The 12,719-nt window shown below is 34.9% G+C and overlaps 1 protein-coding gene across 2 annotated transcripts in view; it reads right to left on the bottom strand.

Annotated features, from left to right (window-relative positions):
• The window catches only part of LOC120628004 (ankyrin repeat domain-containing protein 50), an 80,612-nt gene that overhangs the window by 19,341 nt on the left and 48,552 nt on the right, over positions 1 to 12,719 (bottom strand). For both annotated transcript variants that reach the window (XM_039896170.1, XM_039896171.1), the window contains exons 12-22: positions 12,588 to 12,687; positions 11,858 to 11,980; positions 11,397 to 11,530; positions 10,891 to 11,049; positions 10,191 to 10,280; positions 9,336 to 9,462; positions 8,640 to 8,715; positions 2,984 to 3,138; positions 2,374 to 2,517; positions 1,502 to 1,681; positions 566 to 636 (exon numbers count right to left, since the gene is read on the bottom strand). In XM_039896170.1, coding sequence (XP_039752104.1) covers positions 566 to 636; positions 1,502 to 1,681; positions 2,374 to 2,517; positions 2,984 to 3,138; positions 8,640 to 8,715; positions 9,336 to 9,462; positions 10,191 to 10,280; positions 10,891 to 11,049; positions 11,397 to 11,530; positions 11,858 to 11,980; positions 12,588 to 12,687 — 1,359 coding nt within the window. The remainder of the gene's footprint in view (positions 1 to 565; positions 637 to 1,501; positions 1,682 to 2,373; positions 2,518 to 2,983; positions 3,139 to 8,639; positions 8,716 to 9,335; positions 9,463 to 10,190; positions 10,281 to 10,890; positions 11,050 to 11,396; positions 11,531 to 11,857; positions 11,981 to 12,587; positions 12,688 to 12,719) is intronic.

Below are 12,719 nucleotides of genomic sequence, written 5' to 3'. Positions count from 1 at the left end.
CTTTAGTACCATAAACATACATACGCTGCGGCAGGTTATACAGAAGCCCGAAGAGTATAACCGGCCACTTTGCTTAGCGTTTATGGACTGTGAGAAAGCCTTTGATTCGATGGAAACCCGGGCTGTGTTAAGGTCACTGCCGAATTGATTACCGATACATCCAAGTGTTGAAGTGTTTGTATGAAAACGCCACCATGTCAGTCCGTATTCAGGACCAGACTCCGAGGCCGAAAAGATGATAAATATGATAATACAATCACAAAATACGATACCTTGTGTCAATAAAGATGACACCTTGTGTGAAATAGAATGTCTTATTATTTTTCCTTGTAAAATTCTTAATGTGTTGTACAAATAAAGAGTTATTATATAATTATAATAAAAATCACAGACAAGTTAATTCATTTGAGTTGCCTAGTAAAATTTAATTGGTGAAAGGTATTAATGCCTGGGAAACTTCTTTGATTAGGCGTTACTTTCTAAAGCATTGCCTTGTTCGTCCTTAGTGGAAAGGTGCATATGTATCGTTTACGCTAGTTTAAATTCACAAGTATGTTCACCCTACCTTAAAGCGGTTCGGTTATCGCCGTCAACACAATCGACATCGCAGCCATGTTCCAGCAAGACATCCACGACCTGAAACAAATCATGACTTTGAATCTCACTGTCATCAATACTTTATCAGTCCTGACGTTGTTAACAACAAATTAAAGCTTTTGTTTAATTTACTTATTAACTTAGAGACAAAGGCTTTAATTAAGTGCACACATTGTGATGTCATAGTACTAGCAACAAATATTTTGTAAGTGGCACTTGAATACGTGAAACGAGCTTTGGCATTGCTATTTGGGGGCGCCATTATTTTAATATACGAAAATGTATTTATATAAGTATATGTACATATTTACAAATCTAAAGTGATTTGTATCAAAATTGTTACGATATATTATATATTTTTGAGCTTTAATTAAAATCAGATAACGTTCATTTATCGAAATAAAATGTCTTATTATTTTTCCCTAATTCTGGCAAATGAAAACCGAATTATATTATTTTAGTGTAGTAATAAAAAAAAATTATATTCTAATACGATGCACCGAAATATACGGAAAAAAATGTTGTCGTAAATAAGGCTCCACTCTTTGTGTTTCCTTCGAAGTTTACGTTAAAGTACTTTACCTATTAAGAAGAGTACAATACCAACAAGAAAATGGATCTTATTTGCATTGTTTAAAGCTGAAATTTGCCTACTATAATTTACCTCGGGCTTTTGTACAATAAAAATCACAAGTACGGGATTTGCGACTCTAAAACGAGTGACATTAATTCCATTTTACTTTGACGAGACAGTTTAATGCTCGAAAACGACTCCTCGATGGGAAGCGAGCCAATTTTATGCTAAGGCTACAGATCTCTGGTTGTAACCCACTGGGTGCGATTGGAATCTTCATAGTATATCTAACGTTGGTAAGCATTTGTGCAAAACAAGCTGTACACTTACTTCAGTATGTCCCGCCCAGGCGGCAGCTCGGAGTGGGCTCCAGCCATCCGCATCAGCGGCAGCGGCCGAAGCACCAGTTTGCAGCAGTAGAGCGGCACTGCTGGCCCGGCCGCTACGAGCCGCAGAGTGGAGGGGAGTGCTTCCCGCTGCGTCCGCCGCGTTCGCTAGTTCTGGACAGCGCTGAAAAATATTGGAAATATTAGTGAAGATAATTTAAGACAAGTGTTGTAGACAAGAAAGACCGCCACTTTCTTATTGTAATGATTTTCTGATGCAGTGATTTTTTATTTAAAAGTAAAGCTGGAGCTTTAAAACATTCCATTTTCGCTTTTAATTGGTAAGTCGTTGAATATGCATTAATCACGCAAGCACAATCATAATTATCATAACTGTTACAGGCCCACCATATGGGTGGAATGAGGTGGGGTATCATCAATATATTGATGCGTGCAGCAAAAACTTTTTACCGAACCGAAATTTGCTCCGACGGAACTGAAATTTACCACACTTATAGTTTATATAGATACGGAGTACAGAATGCTCATATTTTTTAAAATCATGCATGAAACAGTAATTAAATCAATAATAAACACATTACACACACTCCCATGTATTTGACACATACACACATATGTACTCGTTTTTAATCATTTTATGTATAATTTGTTTGAAAAAAACAGGCAAATTTGTGATTAAAGAGGTATAGTCTTTGACAGTAGAACCATAATAATGTTCAAACTTATAATTTAAATTAATTATGGTCAAGTATCGACCAGAAGGCGACCACCAGTTCTTATAAACTTATGTTTTACTGCTCTCACTCTGCTTGTCTTATTAATGAACTGAAACAAGTCTTATTCAAGGTCAAATACCTTCAATAAAGCAGCTAAAGTGTCGTCGTCTCCCTTAGTGGCGAGTTCATGTATTGTGCTGGGATCCAGGAGAAGAGTCTCTTCGTGTTCATCCCCTGTTGCATCAGCATTGTCTTCGCTTTCTACTGCTTGGTCTGTTGACATCTGTTAAAATGTAAAATAAAGAATTTTAGACCAAAGAAATAGCCCGCCAAGCTGCATTGGACTAGCCTAGTGGCTCCTCCATTTGTCTTTTGCCTTTGGAAAAAAGGTCTTTGCCAAGTAGTCGGACATTCAAAGGTTAAGTGATTGTTCAATTTAATTATTCTGACTTCTGAAAAACCTTAAAAGCAGAAGTAAAAAAAATCTTTAAGTGACTATTTTATCTCATTTATGAAAATAAACTTCTGAAGACACGTTGAAGTTAAAGTTTGACACAAGATTATTTTGAAATATTACATATATGTTTAAACATTAATTTGTTGTTTAAACATAACTTATCATTTCTTGAGAAAACCCTTTTAAATCTGATAAAATGGTTTAATACTTTTATATTTAAAAATGCAATTTGCATGACAATTCATATCTCATAAACTTTTTTACGATAAATAAATTCATTCCTACTATTTACCAAATCATTGAGATCTTCGCCCTCCGGCTCAGTGGGAATAGAATCAGTTCTGCTCAACTCCAGTAAAGCTTTTAACACGCGTCTGTCACGCGGCCATCTTGTCGTGTTGCCGTTTACTAGTTCTGGCATTATGTTCTCTAGTGTTGAAGGCTCTACTGCGAACAAAGAGAGTTTATTATTTGGACGAACGTGAACACTGACATTTCGTCTCATCCACAAACTCAAGGTCGCTCAACTCATTTTGATGAGGGAATACCTGAGGGAAAAGACTTCATAACCCCAAAATCTTTAGAAGAACAAAGACTAAAACATAGTTCAATGGTTAGCAAGTTAAGGGGGCAACAAGCAGGTCACGTATTTAACAGATCCGGTCGTCATTGGTACAGACGTGTATTGCAATTGAGGCCGCGGACCATTAAGTGTAATGTGGAATGAAAGTCAGCCTGCTGGTCAAATAACATAAGAAAGTTGCCTGATAGCGGCTGGATGAATCTCGTTTTTAGGCTTTTAAAGATACAGAAGCAAGCATTTTTGAAACTCAAGTCTGACTCTACTAAAGGTTTTAGAATGCAGTTTAACAAGCTGAAACCCCAAAGAGATTTCGGACTATGTTACAAAACATAATGGTCTCTAAAACATAAAGTGCACGCAGTTTAACACGGCAAAATACAAAACTATGCTTCCACATGTAAAATTCCCCGGTAATCTTTGTCCAAAAGAGTTGCATAAGTTTCTATGGTTTTGACTTGTTAACGGTTTTAATGCCACTAAACTGTAACGTCACCAATCCCTTCCTCCCACTATCATAAATTTGAATGTAAGTTTGTTTGTTACGCTTTAACGCGAAAACTACTGAACCGATCTTCATGCAACTTTTTATACATATTGTTGAAGGTATTAGAAATAATATAGGATACTTTTTATCCCGACATTAAGCTCGGTTCCTCCGTTCCATAACTCCGACAAATTATAACCGATTTAAATAATTATTTTTGTACTTTAGAGGTTATAATATGTGTTTAATTTTGCCCAAACTGTGGTTGGAGATAGATGCCAGAACTCCTCAGCGGACAGCAGCAAACTCCTCATTTTTTTTTAGAACAAGAACTAAATTTAATGCCACATCAAAAAACAGAATTAAACGCAGACGAAGTCGCGGGCAACAGCTAGTAAGTTATAAAGTAACAGTTGTATTATGCATAATATATTTTTGAGAGTTTCTGTATCCCTATCACTGTACATACACAGGAAGCAAATTTAGTCAAATTGGTGATACTAATCATTCTTTACTTAGTTAAGCTTTTTGTGACAAAATGTGTCCGGGTTAGTGCCGCCATACTTATTTCTGTTCGCAAGCAGCTTTTCTGTGTTCCGAACTGTATGTTGGTGTTACAGGTACATGAGACTTAACACCTAAGCATCCGGTTAATGGCCACAAGGCGGAACTTTATAGGATGTGTTTCTTGGATGCCCTGCGAAGTTCTGCTCAATTCATAGGCCTAAATAGGTTTATCCGTTAATTATAACCAGAAAATAAACAATCTTAATAGTGGTTAAGAGGCCTTACTAAGACCCATTTAGTATCAAGAAGAATATAGTATTAACGTCAATTAAGGAACACGTCCATGACTCATAAGGAAACTATATTGGTAAAAGTTATAACCCGGTAAGTGCATATCGTCATCCCAAATTCAACGGAATTAAGGTAACTTTTGAGCATTAGTCAACAATACATTACTATTTATTTCTCCTGAGTTGCAATACTATTCAATACCCACTCTATTTATTTGCAAAATAAATTCCCAACCAAATTTAATAATGGTAGCCAATCGCTCGCAATCAGTGCTATATTTTATTTCATTCCATTATAAGTTAGCTGTTGACTGCAATCTCACTTGATTCTTGCCACCAAGTGAGATTGCAGTCTAAGATAGTGGCGGGCTAACCTGTTAGGGGTATCGCAGTTAACTGACGAAAGCCGAAAAGCCATGTAGAAACCGATGAGGGGTATGTTATAACATCGGTTTCTACATGGCTTCGTACCGGAACGCTAAATCCCTTAGCGTCGCGGCTCGCCAGTAGAATATAGGTAACTAGCCACGACCAAAGCATCCCCACGAGTTCAGACATCCAGAAAGAGAAAATCCAGAAATTACGAAATCCTAAATTGTATTAACTGGGGATCGAACTCGGTATTTCCCACTTTAGGCTGCTAACTAGCAGTACTACACCAAGTAGGTTAACAAAAATCTTTTTAAAACAGCAATAATCTTTTTTATTATAAAACAGAAAGAAAATAATATGATCTTATATCTTAAAGCATTCAGTTGTTATTTTTGTAGCGCCAGCATTTTAGGAACCACGCTCATAAATGAACAGCAAATCAGAAAAAAAAGCCAGAAAATATAAGCCGTCTTGGCTTATATTTTCTTTGTAATTATTAATTTGTAATTATTATTATTTTTGTCAAATAATTGTTTATAGCCATCAAACTATTAAAATATAAGTAGTAGGAGGTACACTTTTAGAACAAGTTATGTTTTTAGCGATACAATTTTGTTTTGTAAAGCAAACTAGGTACTGTCTAAATATTACTTTTCTATGTTCATATGCTTTAAAAAAGAATTCATCGATCAAATACTTACATATGAAGTCATAAATATTCATCACATCGTTTAAAGTTACCATTTTAACTGCACTTCTTATTTTAAAAAAATACGTCTAATTTTAACTCCACATTTCACAGATATGACATTTTAAAACTTTGCTTGATTTATAACTTTATTTACAAAATTAACATCTATTTATATTTCTGATATAAATGAAATAGTATAAATAATGCACGTCTCGTTCCTTTAAAGACTTAAAGTGAACTGCAAGAGAATTTAATTCTAATGAAAATATATATCTGTCATAAACGCAAAATTGAACCTTATTGACATTTAATACGATACATATTCACGTGATAACACAAAACACAATATGTAGCAGGATATGATAAAGAATTAGCAGTAATTAGGTTCATCAAGACTATTCATTTAAGCGACACGGGTTGAATTTTCTTGTTCAAACATTAAATTTATCGCTGTCTTTTTCATAAACTGTAATTAATTATGAGAAAACGTCAAAGAAACATCATAATGATTTAAAAGTACTTAACTTACGAGGATCCAATTTATTTTCTGCTATTATATATTATTCGTGAAGTGTACCTAGCACTTCTTCGTAGCGGTCAACATATGTAATTTTTTTTATTTCATCATGGGTTGACCCATTATTTAAGGATGGACGTTGGAGTCCCAAGTTGCTGGAATGGCAGCCTCGCACTGGACAGGTGGACAGACATTAAGCGCGTCGCAGGTAGCCACTGGATCCAGCGGCACAGAACCATGGAATTTGGAACTCCCTACAAGAGACCTATGTCCAGCAGTGGACGTCTATCGGTTGATATGATGACTATGATGATGACCCATTACCGGCCCACTTCAGAGCACTGTTCTCCTCATATAAAAGGGTGTAGGCCGTAGGGCTCCATACGCTTTTGAGAACATTATGGAGAACCTTGCCTGAAGATGTAGTGACTGCAGAATCACTGAATCAGTTTAAGAATAGACTGGATAAACATCAAAAAGACAAAGAGCGCAAGAAATGATATAGACGCATCAGCGAAAGCTGCTTAGTCTATTATATAATAATAATAATAATAATAATAATAACTCTCAGGCATGCAGGTTTCCTCACGATGTTTTCCTTCCCCGTTAAAGCAAGTGATATTTGAATTGTTTAAAACGCACATAACTTAACACTGGACTGTTATAGGCTATAGATGCACATTTTAGCACAAAATAAGGTCAGTCAAACAGAGGTACGACGAAGACAAAGTGTGAAAAATGAGACTTTCATACACAGACACGTCAAACTTATAACAGCCTGTATTTTTTGCGTTCAGTAAATGATACCAAGAAATTTTCATATAGATAAAATTAGGAGAATCGCCGGCATGTATCATTGTACACAGCGATAGTACGCCATATCGCATTTATCAGTAAGCGACGCCAGCTGGAGCGTTGATAGCCTAATAGTTAGGACTTCGGCTTAAATTACAGGGGGCCGGGTTCAAATTCTAGCACGCACCTCTAACTTTTCCTTAAAGCCAATTTAAATATCACTTGTACGTTTAAAACAATTATAATATCACTTCCTTTAACGGGGCAGGAAAACATAGTGCGGAAACTTGCATGACTGAGAGTTTTCCCTAATGTTCTCAAAGGCAAGGCGAGTCCACCAATTCGCACAGGCCCAGAGCGATGGATGGTAAGCGGAATCCATAGTGTATCAGTAACAAAACTCGCCTTCATCGATAATTGGACTATCCAAAGCAAAAAGATTAAATTTTAAACTTCCAATTCTAACTATTAGTTTCAGAAATTAGCGCTTGGTTAATTAATCAAAATCTTCAGTTTTATAATATTAGTAAAGATTAAGCAAAAATAACTTAAATTAAATTTTAAACTTCGATATGCTAATATAAATCATTGTCATGAATTATATTACCATATCGAAGTTTAAATTTTATCTTTGTTTCACTGTAACTAACTTACTGTAGGTATTATAATCGATAGCAAAGCGTACGCTATATCTCAAATTAATTTTAAGACATTCGGGATTTCAGATTGTATATTGATCGTACAGCTCTTTTATACATAGATAAAAAGTTGTAAACATTTGTTTATGTTTTTACAAATATATTTAAACCATAGCCCTAATTGGTCACCACTCAACATCGTACCGGAACGCTAAATCGCTCAGCGGCACGTCTTTGTCGGTAACTAGCCACGGCCAAATACTCCCACCAGACCAGACCAGAGAGAATTAAGAAGTTATAAATTGGGAGTTTATTAGTTGTCCCTGCCGGGAATCGAACCCGGAACCTCCAGCTTAATTCCACAGCGATCACCGCTGCGCTGCGAGGGAGGTCGTCAAACTGTGCAACATTAATATTGTTTCTATTACAGCTTTAATTTAGATACTTATTTAAAATTAAAGTTCTAAAAATAATCACATGTAGTTAACAAAGGTCAGAATTCATGCTGGGGTTTATAAAATACCCACATTCCTTCTTTATCGCGTAGACGTAAGGAATTCTCAGGGAAAAATTAATGAGCAGAACAAATCAAAGTCTATTAGGTTTTCCTTGTCGCTTAAATTTCCGTATTTGTTTTTGTATTAATTGTTTACAATGAGTATTGAGTTTAATTTGTTTCTTTCCAAGACACTCAAATCAATCTTAATAAATTATACTACGATTTGGTCAGCGTAAAACTTCCGATTTGTTCTCCATACGCACTTTCTTCTGCTATTCTACACAATATACCTCAACCTACCGCTTCACGTCGTCCGCCTGCGCTATAATTTTTCCTGAAAAAATCCTGAAACCTGTGTTCTACTTTCTTCTGTACCGACCTTCCTGGTTAAGTGGTGAGCTTTCCTATAAGTTCCGGAGGTTCCGGTTGGATCCCGCCAGGGCTAATTTGCGAATTTAAGAGATCAGCTTTTTTATTATATAGATTAGTAGATACTTAGACTTTTAAAGTAGGTAAAACCGCGGTACAAGTTAATAATAAAAAATAGTTTTATGTACAATAGTATAACTTACGTGATTTGCAAGAGATCGATTCCTTCCCTTCAGATTCTGGATCACCATCCTTTTCCTCCAATTTCTGGTCTTCAGTCTAAAACAATATTCATACAATAAAAATTATACAGGATGTTTCTACTTTAAAGAATTATTTTAAAATATTGCATAAAATCTAAATTCTTATTTTAAAAAATAGGCATAGATTATTGACAGATAATCAATATCCATTTTTTTTTATCAACTACATATTACATTGACGGACAAAGCAGATGGCCCACCTAATGGAAAGTGGACGTATTCCCTATAATTAGAGCAATAAAAAGAGCACGTCCTGCAATATTCCGCTTAACAACGCCTCTAATTAATGGACATACCATTAATTAGAGGCGTTGTTAAGCCTCATGAGCCTGAAATTACACCGGCAACCGCACCCTTTAGACCTAATATAAAAACTTTTAATTAAGAGAGAGATTTTAAATAGAAACATTAAATTGTAATTTTTTTTCCTGTCATTTGTTATTTTCAAAGAGCATACAAACTATGTTGCTTCGACGTTAAATTAAAATACTTGAATGCGAGATTTCCGACGCACGGGGATGCCACAGACAGAAAGTGTATTTTTTAGTACAACAGCGTACCTGATTATAGATTAGTTTTCTATTTTTTTATGCATAATTAAATATTTAATAGCAATCACCTTCACACAAAACTCACCTGGTTGTCTTCAATATCTACGAGTTTTATATCGCTCTCTCTTTTTAACGCAGCTTCAACATCACACCCAGAGTCCAATACCCATAACAGAATTAACGTATGGAGATCTATATGTTCTTCATCGTCTCTGAAATAGTATTGAAGTATTTTATAGTAGTTTTATACACGAACTTTGCTAATTAACCAAGTTTTACCCATTCGATAAATAGCTTATGGAGATCTATTTATGTTCTTTCTTCATCATAAATATATATTAGTATTCAATTATTTCAACAGTATTTTTATACGAGATCTTTGCTTATTAGACCCATAAAATAATTAAAGGTTGGAGATATATATTCTTCGTCTCACACGAACTCTGCTAATTAGCCAATTTTTAACCTGCGACTCAGCGCAGCCAACCTATTCATAACAAAGCATAAATAAAGACAGTGTTTGCCAATCTCCGTAAAACCTGAACTAATTTCAATGTCCCCATTTTATTATGGACTACTACTATTGGCCCTATTTCAATTTGGTTACGATTTAATTATGATTTTGTTGATAAAGTATAGAACTCCTCAATTACTTCTAAATGAAAAAATAAATATCCTTCCACGCTATGAATCTTATATGTTAGAAAAGAAATTGAACTGTCAACAGCACCCTGGAAAAACAAATTTAATACACACAACAACAGAACTCAAAATTCTACAGCTAGAACTATGGGCATTTAGGAAAAAAAAACTGTAGTACAGAATTTTGGACTCTAAAATGATTAGCATTAAGTCATTTTTTTATTCGAAACGCGAAAGCAACTCCACGTTTGCGAGTGCAAATATCATCCAAAAAATGTTTGCTAAAAAAAATACTTACGTTGTCGTTTTGTGTTTCTTCTGGGCAACCATATGTTGTTCTAGTTGAGTCATGTGATATACGTAGTTGTGAATTTCCAGAGCACTTAATCTGTAAGAGATTTTTTAAATAAACACAATCAACATATTTGAAAACAAATAAAACACCTGTATGTCTACTCTAATAACCTCGCTTAAGCACATAAGCTATTCAGCAATTCCTATTATTATGGGCCTTTTCAAATTGCTCACGTGTTATCAACAAAGCTGGACAGAAATTTTTATTCCTATTGTTTTGGAAAATTGAGATAATTCGTTGAGTACAATTAAACAATGATTTTTTGTATAAAAAAAATTTCTATTTAAGGCTGAATTGTACTCGAAAATTGAGATAATTTGTTGAGTACAAAAAATAATGTTTTTTTTTATTAAAAAAAAATCTATTTAAGGCTGATGAAAAGTTCGTTTAAAATCTCATTGTTTTGTATCAAAAGCGGCCTAAAAGACCTATTTGTGTTACTGTGTACTTAAAAAATCTACACTGGCACATTTGCAACCGTCCAGTTATTATTATTACCTTTATTGTCCAGAAATTGCTGAAGATAAATAATTATTGCTAAATTATTATTTGTTTTCTACCAAGAAGAGCCGTTTTAAGTTATGTTTGTTTTATTATGAAGCAGTTTTCATTTATAGGAAAAAGATACGTTGTAATGGCTCACCGTTTTGCATCAAGAGTGTAGTACATAGCTAAAGCTGCATGACCATCGGCCGGGGCGCATAAGTACCGCCGTGTGCAATGTTTAACGTCCACTAGCCACGACGCGAAGGAATGATGAAATAGGCTTAGATAGCCGGTGGCACGCTCCATTACCAAGATTCTGTAAAATCATAAACTTTGGGTCTTTTTCTAACTGTTTACATAATAGAGACAACTATTATGTAAACAGTTTTTTCATTATGTTTTAAAAATGTTAAAACATACTTTGATAAATTAATGTGTTTCATTTATATAAAAATCACTAGGTTATACTCATTTTTATAAATACTAAAGAGTAATAAAAATATTTCTTAGGTTCATAATATTTTATTTTATGGAATAATAACACAAATAATTATATCATAGCTTGTAATTTATCGAATCCTATTGGCACAGCCTCGTTTATCTAATAGGTATACACGACGGATCACAGTGTTTTGTAGAATTCATGAAAATAATTGATCTTACCGCCTTAACAAATGCAGCCTTCTATTAAAATCGTCTCTGGTGACACTGTACTCTTTGGTCAGTAAACATTTGTACAACATATCTTCCGTGACTCCGCAGCGGGCTGCCAGAAGTACATCTAGCAGGAGACGGACCTGGGTACAATGATTTTCATGCTATTATCATGTCCACACATGCTGGGTTATTGCGTATTTTTTTACAGTGCCAGTAAATGATAAGTACATTTTTCCCACAAAAACTTTCATTCGCTATTTTACGCAATACAAACTGAGTCGCACCCGCAATTGTTTTCTTAATTGTTTTTTTAATTAATGAAAATTCAAATGCAAAATAAGCTTATTAACTGATGAACCATCGTTCTAGAGCTTAAACGAACAAATTAACAAAACAAACTCCAGCTTTATTATTAGTATAAGTTTTTCCCACTTCAAATAGTCAAAACCTTGGAAATAAAAACTTACCTTATTAAATCTTCGTCCGTGGAACAACCTCTGGGCCAGCCACAAGTAGAGTCCGTTCAGAGTGCCGGGTATCTCTCGAATCTCCCTCAGTGCTATGAAACCGTCTGCTACACCATCAAGTACCTACCGACCAAGTTATGGTTTAACAGGTTTCACTTATTTCCTGTAGTGTAACTTCTTGACCTACGTTTGGGACGTTCGAGATTCAGATTTAGGATATTCGTGAAAACAATCAAAAGTAAAGAGAGAAAAGAGTCATAAGTCAAGTCAAAGAGTTTCTACCTATTCGATCGCGCGAAATGTATGGAACTGCGATTTGTATGGAATCGAAAGAACGCCATCTAGCGACAATTCTATTTCTCAGTATTGTAACTAGAGGGCATTCTTTCGATTTCATACATATCGTAGTGAACTTTCACGCGCTTATTCGAACAACACATCATCATCATCATCATATCAACCCATGGTTGGTTGCAGGTTTCATCACGATGTTTTCCTTCACCGTTGAAGCAAGTGAAATTTTAATTACTTAAAACACACATAACTTAGAAAAGTAATCTGGCCATTTTCATAATTTGCTGATTCTGTTGTACATATATCTCTAAACCAAACTAAATGGATAAGTCTGAAAGTCTGTGGTTATATGTTTTTCACAATGTTTGCCGTAGAATCTTTTTCGAGCATTATTTTTGTAACTTTTTTTTTTTTGTAATAACTAAAGACACCGTACTTTTTCTAAATATAGTAGACATCCGTCGCTCTTGATACGAAGATGGTCCAAAGCAGCTGCAGCGGCCGCGGCTGCAGTCGAATCACTCGAAACTCGAGCTCTGTAAATATAAATGTACATGAATAACAAGCA

The sequence above is a fragment of the Pararge aegeria genome, chromosome 12 (assembly GCF_905163445.1).
Source record: "Pararge aegeria chromosome 12, ilParAegt1.1, whole genome shotgun sequence".
NCBI classification, from domain to species: Eukaryota; Metazoa; Arthropoda; class Insecta; order Lepidoptera; family Nymphalidae; genus Pararge; species Pararge aegeria.
This window is presented reverse-complemented; position numbering and strand designations above follow the sequence as displayed.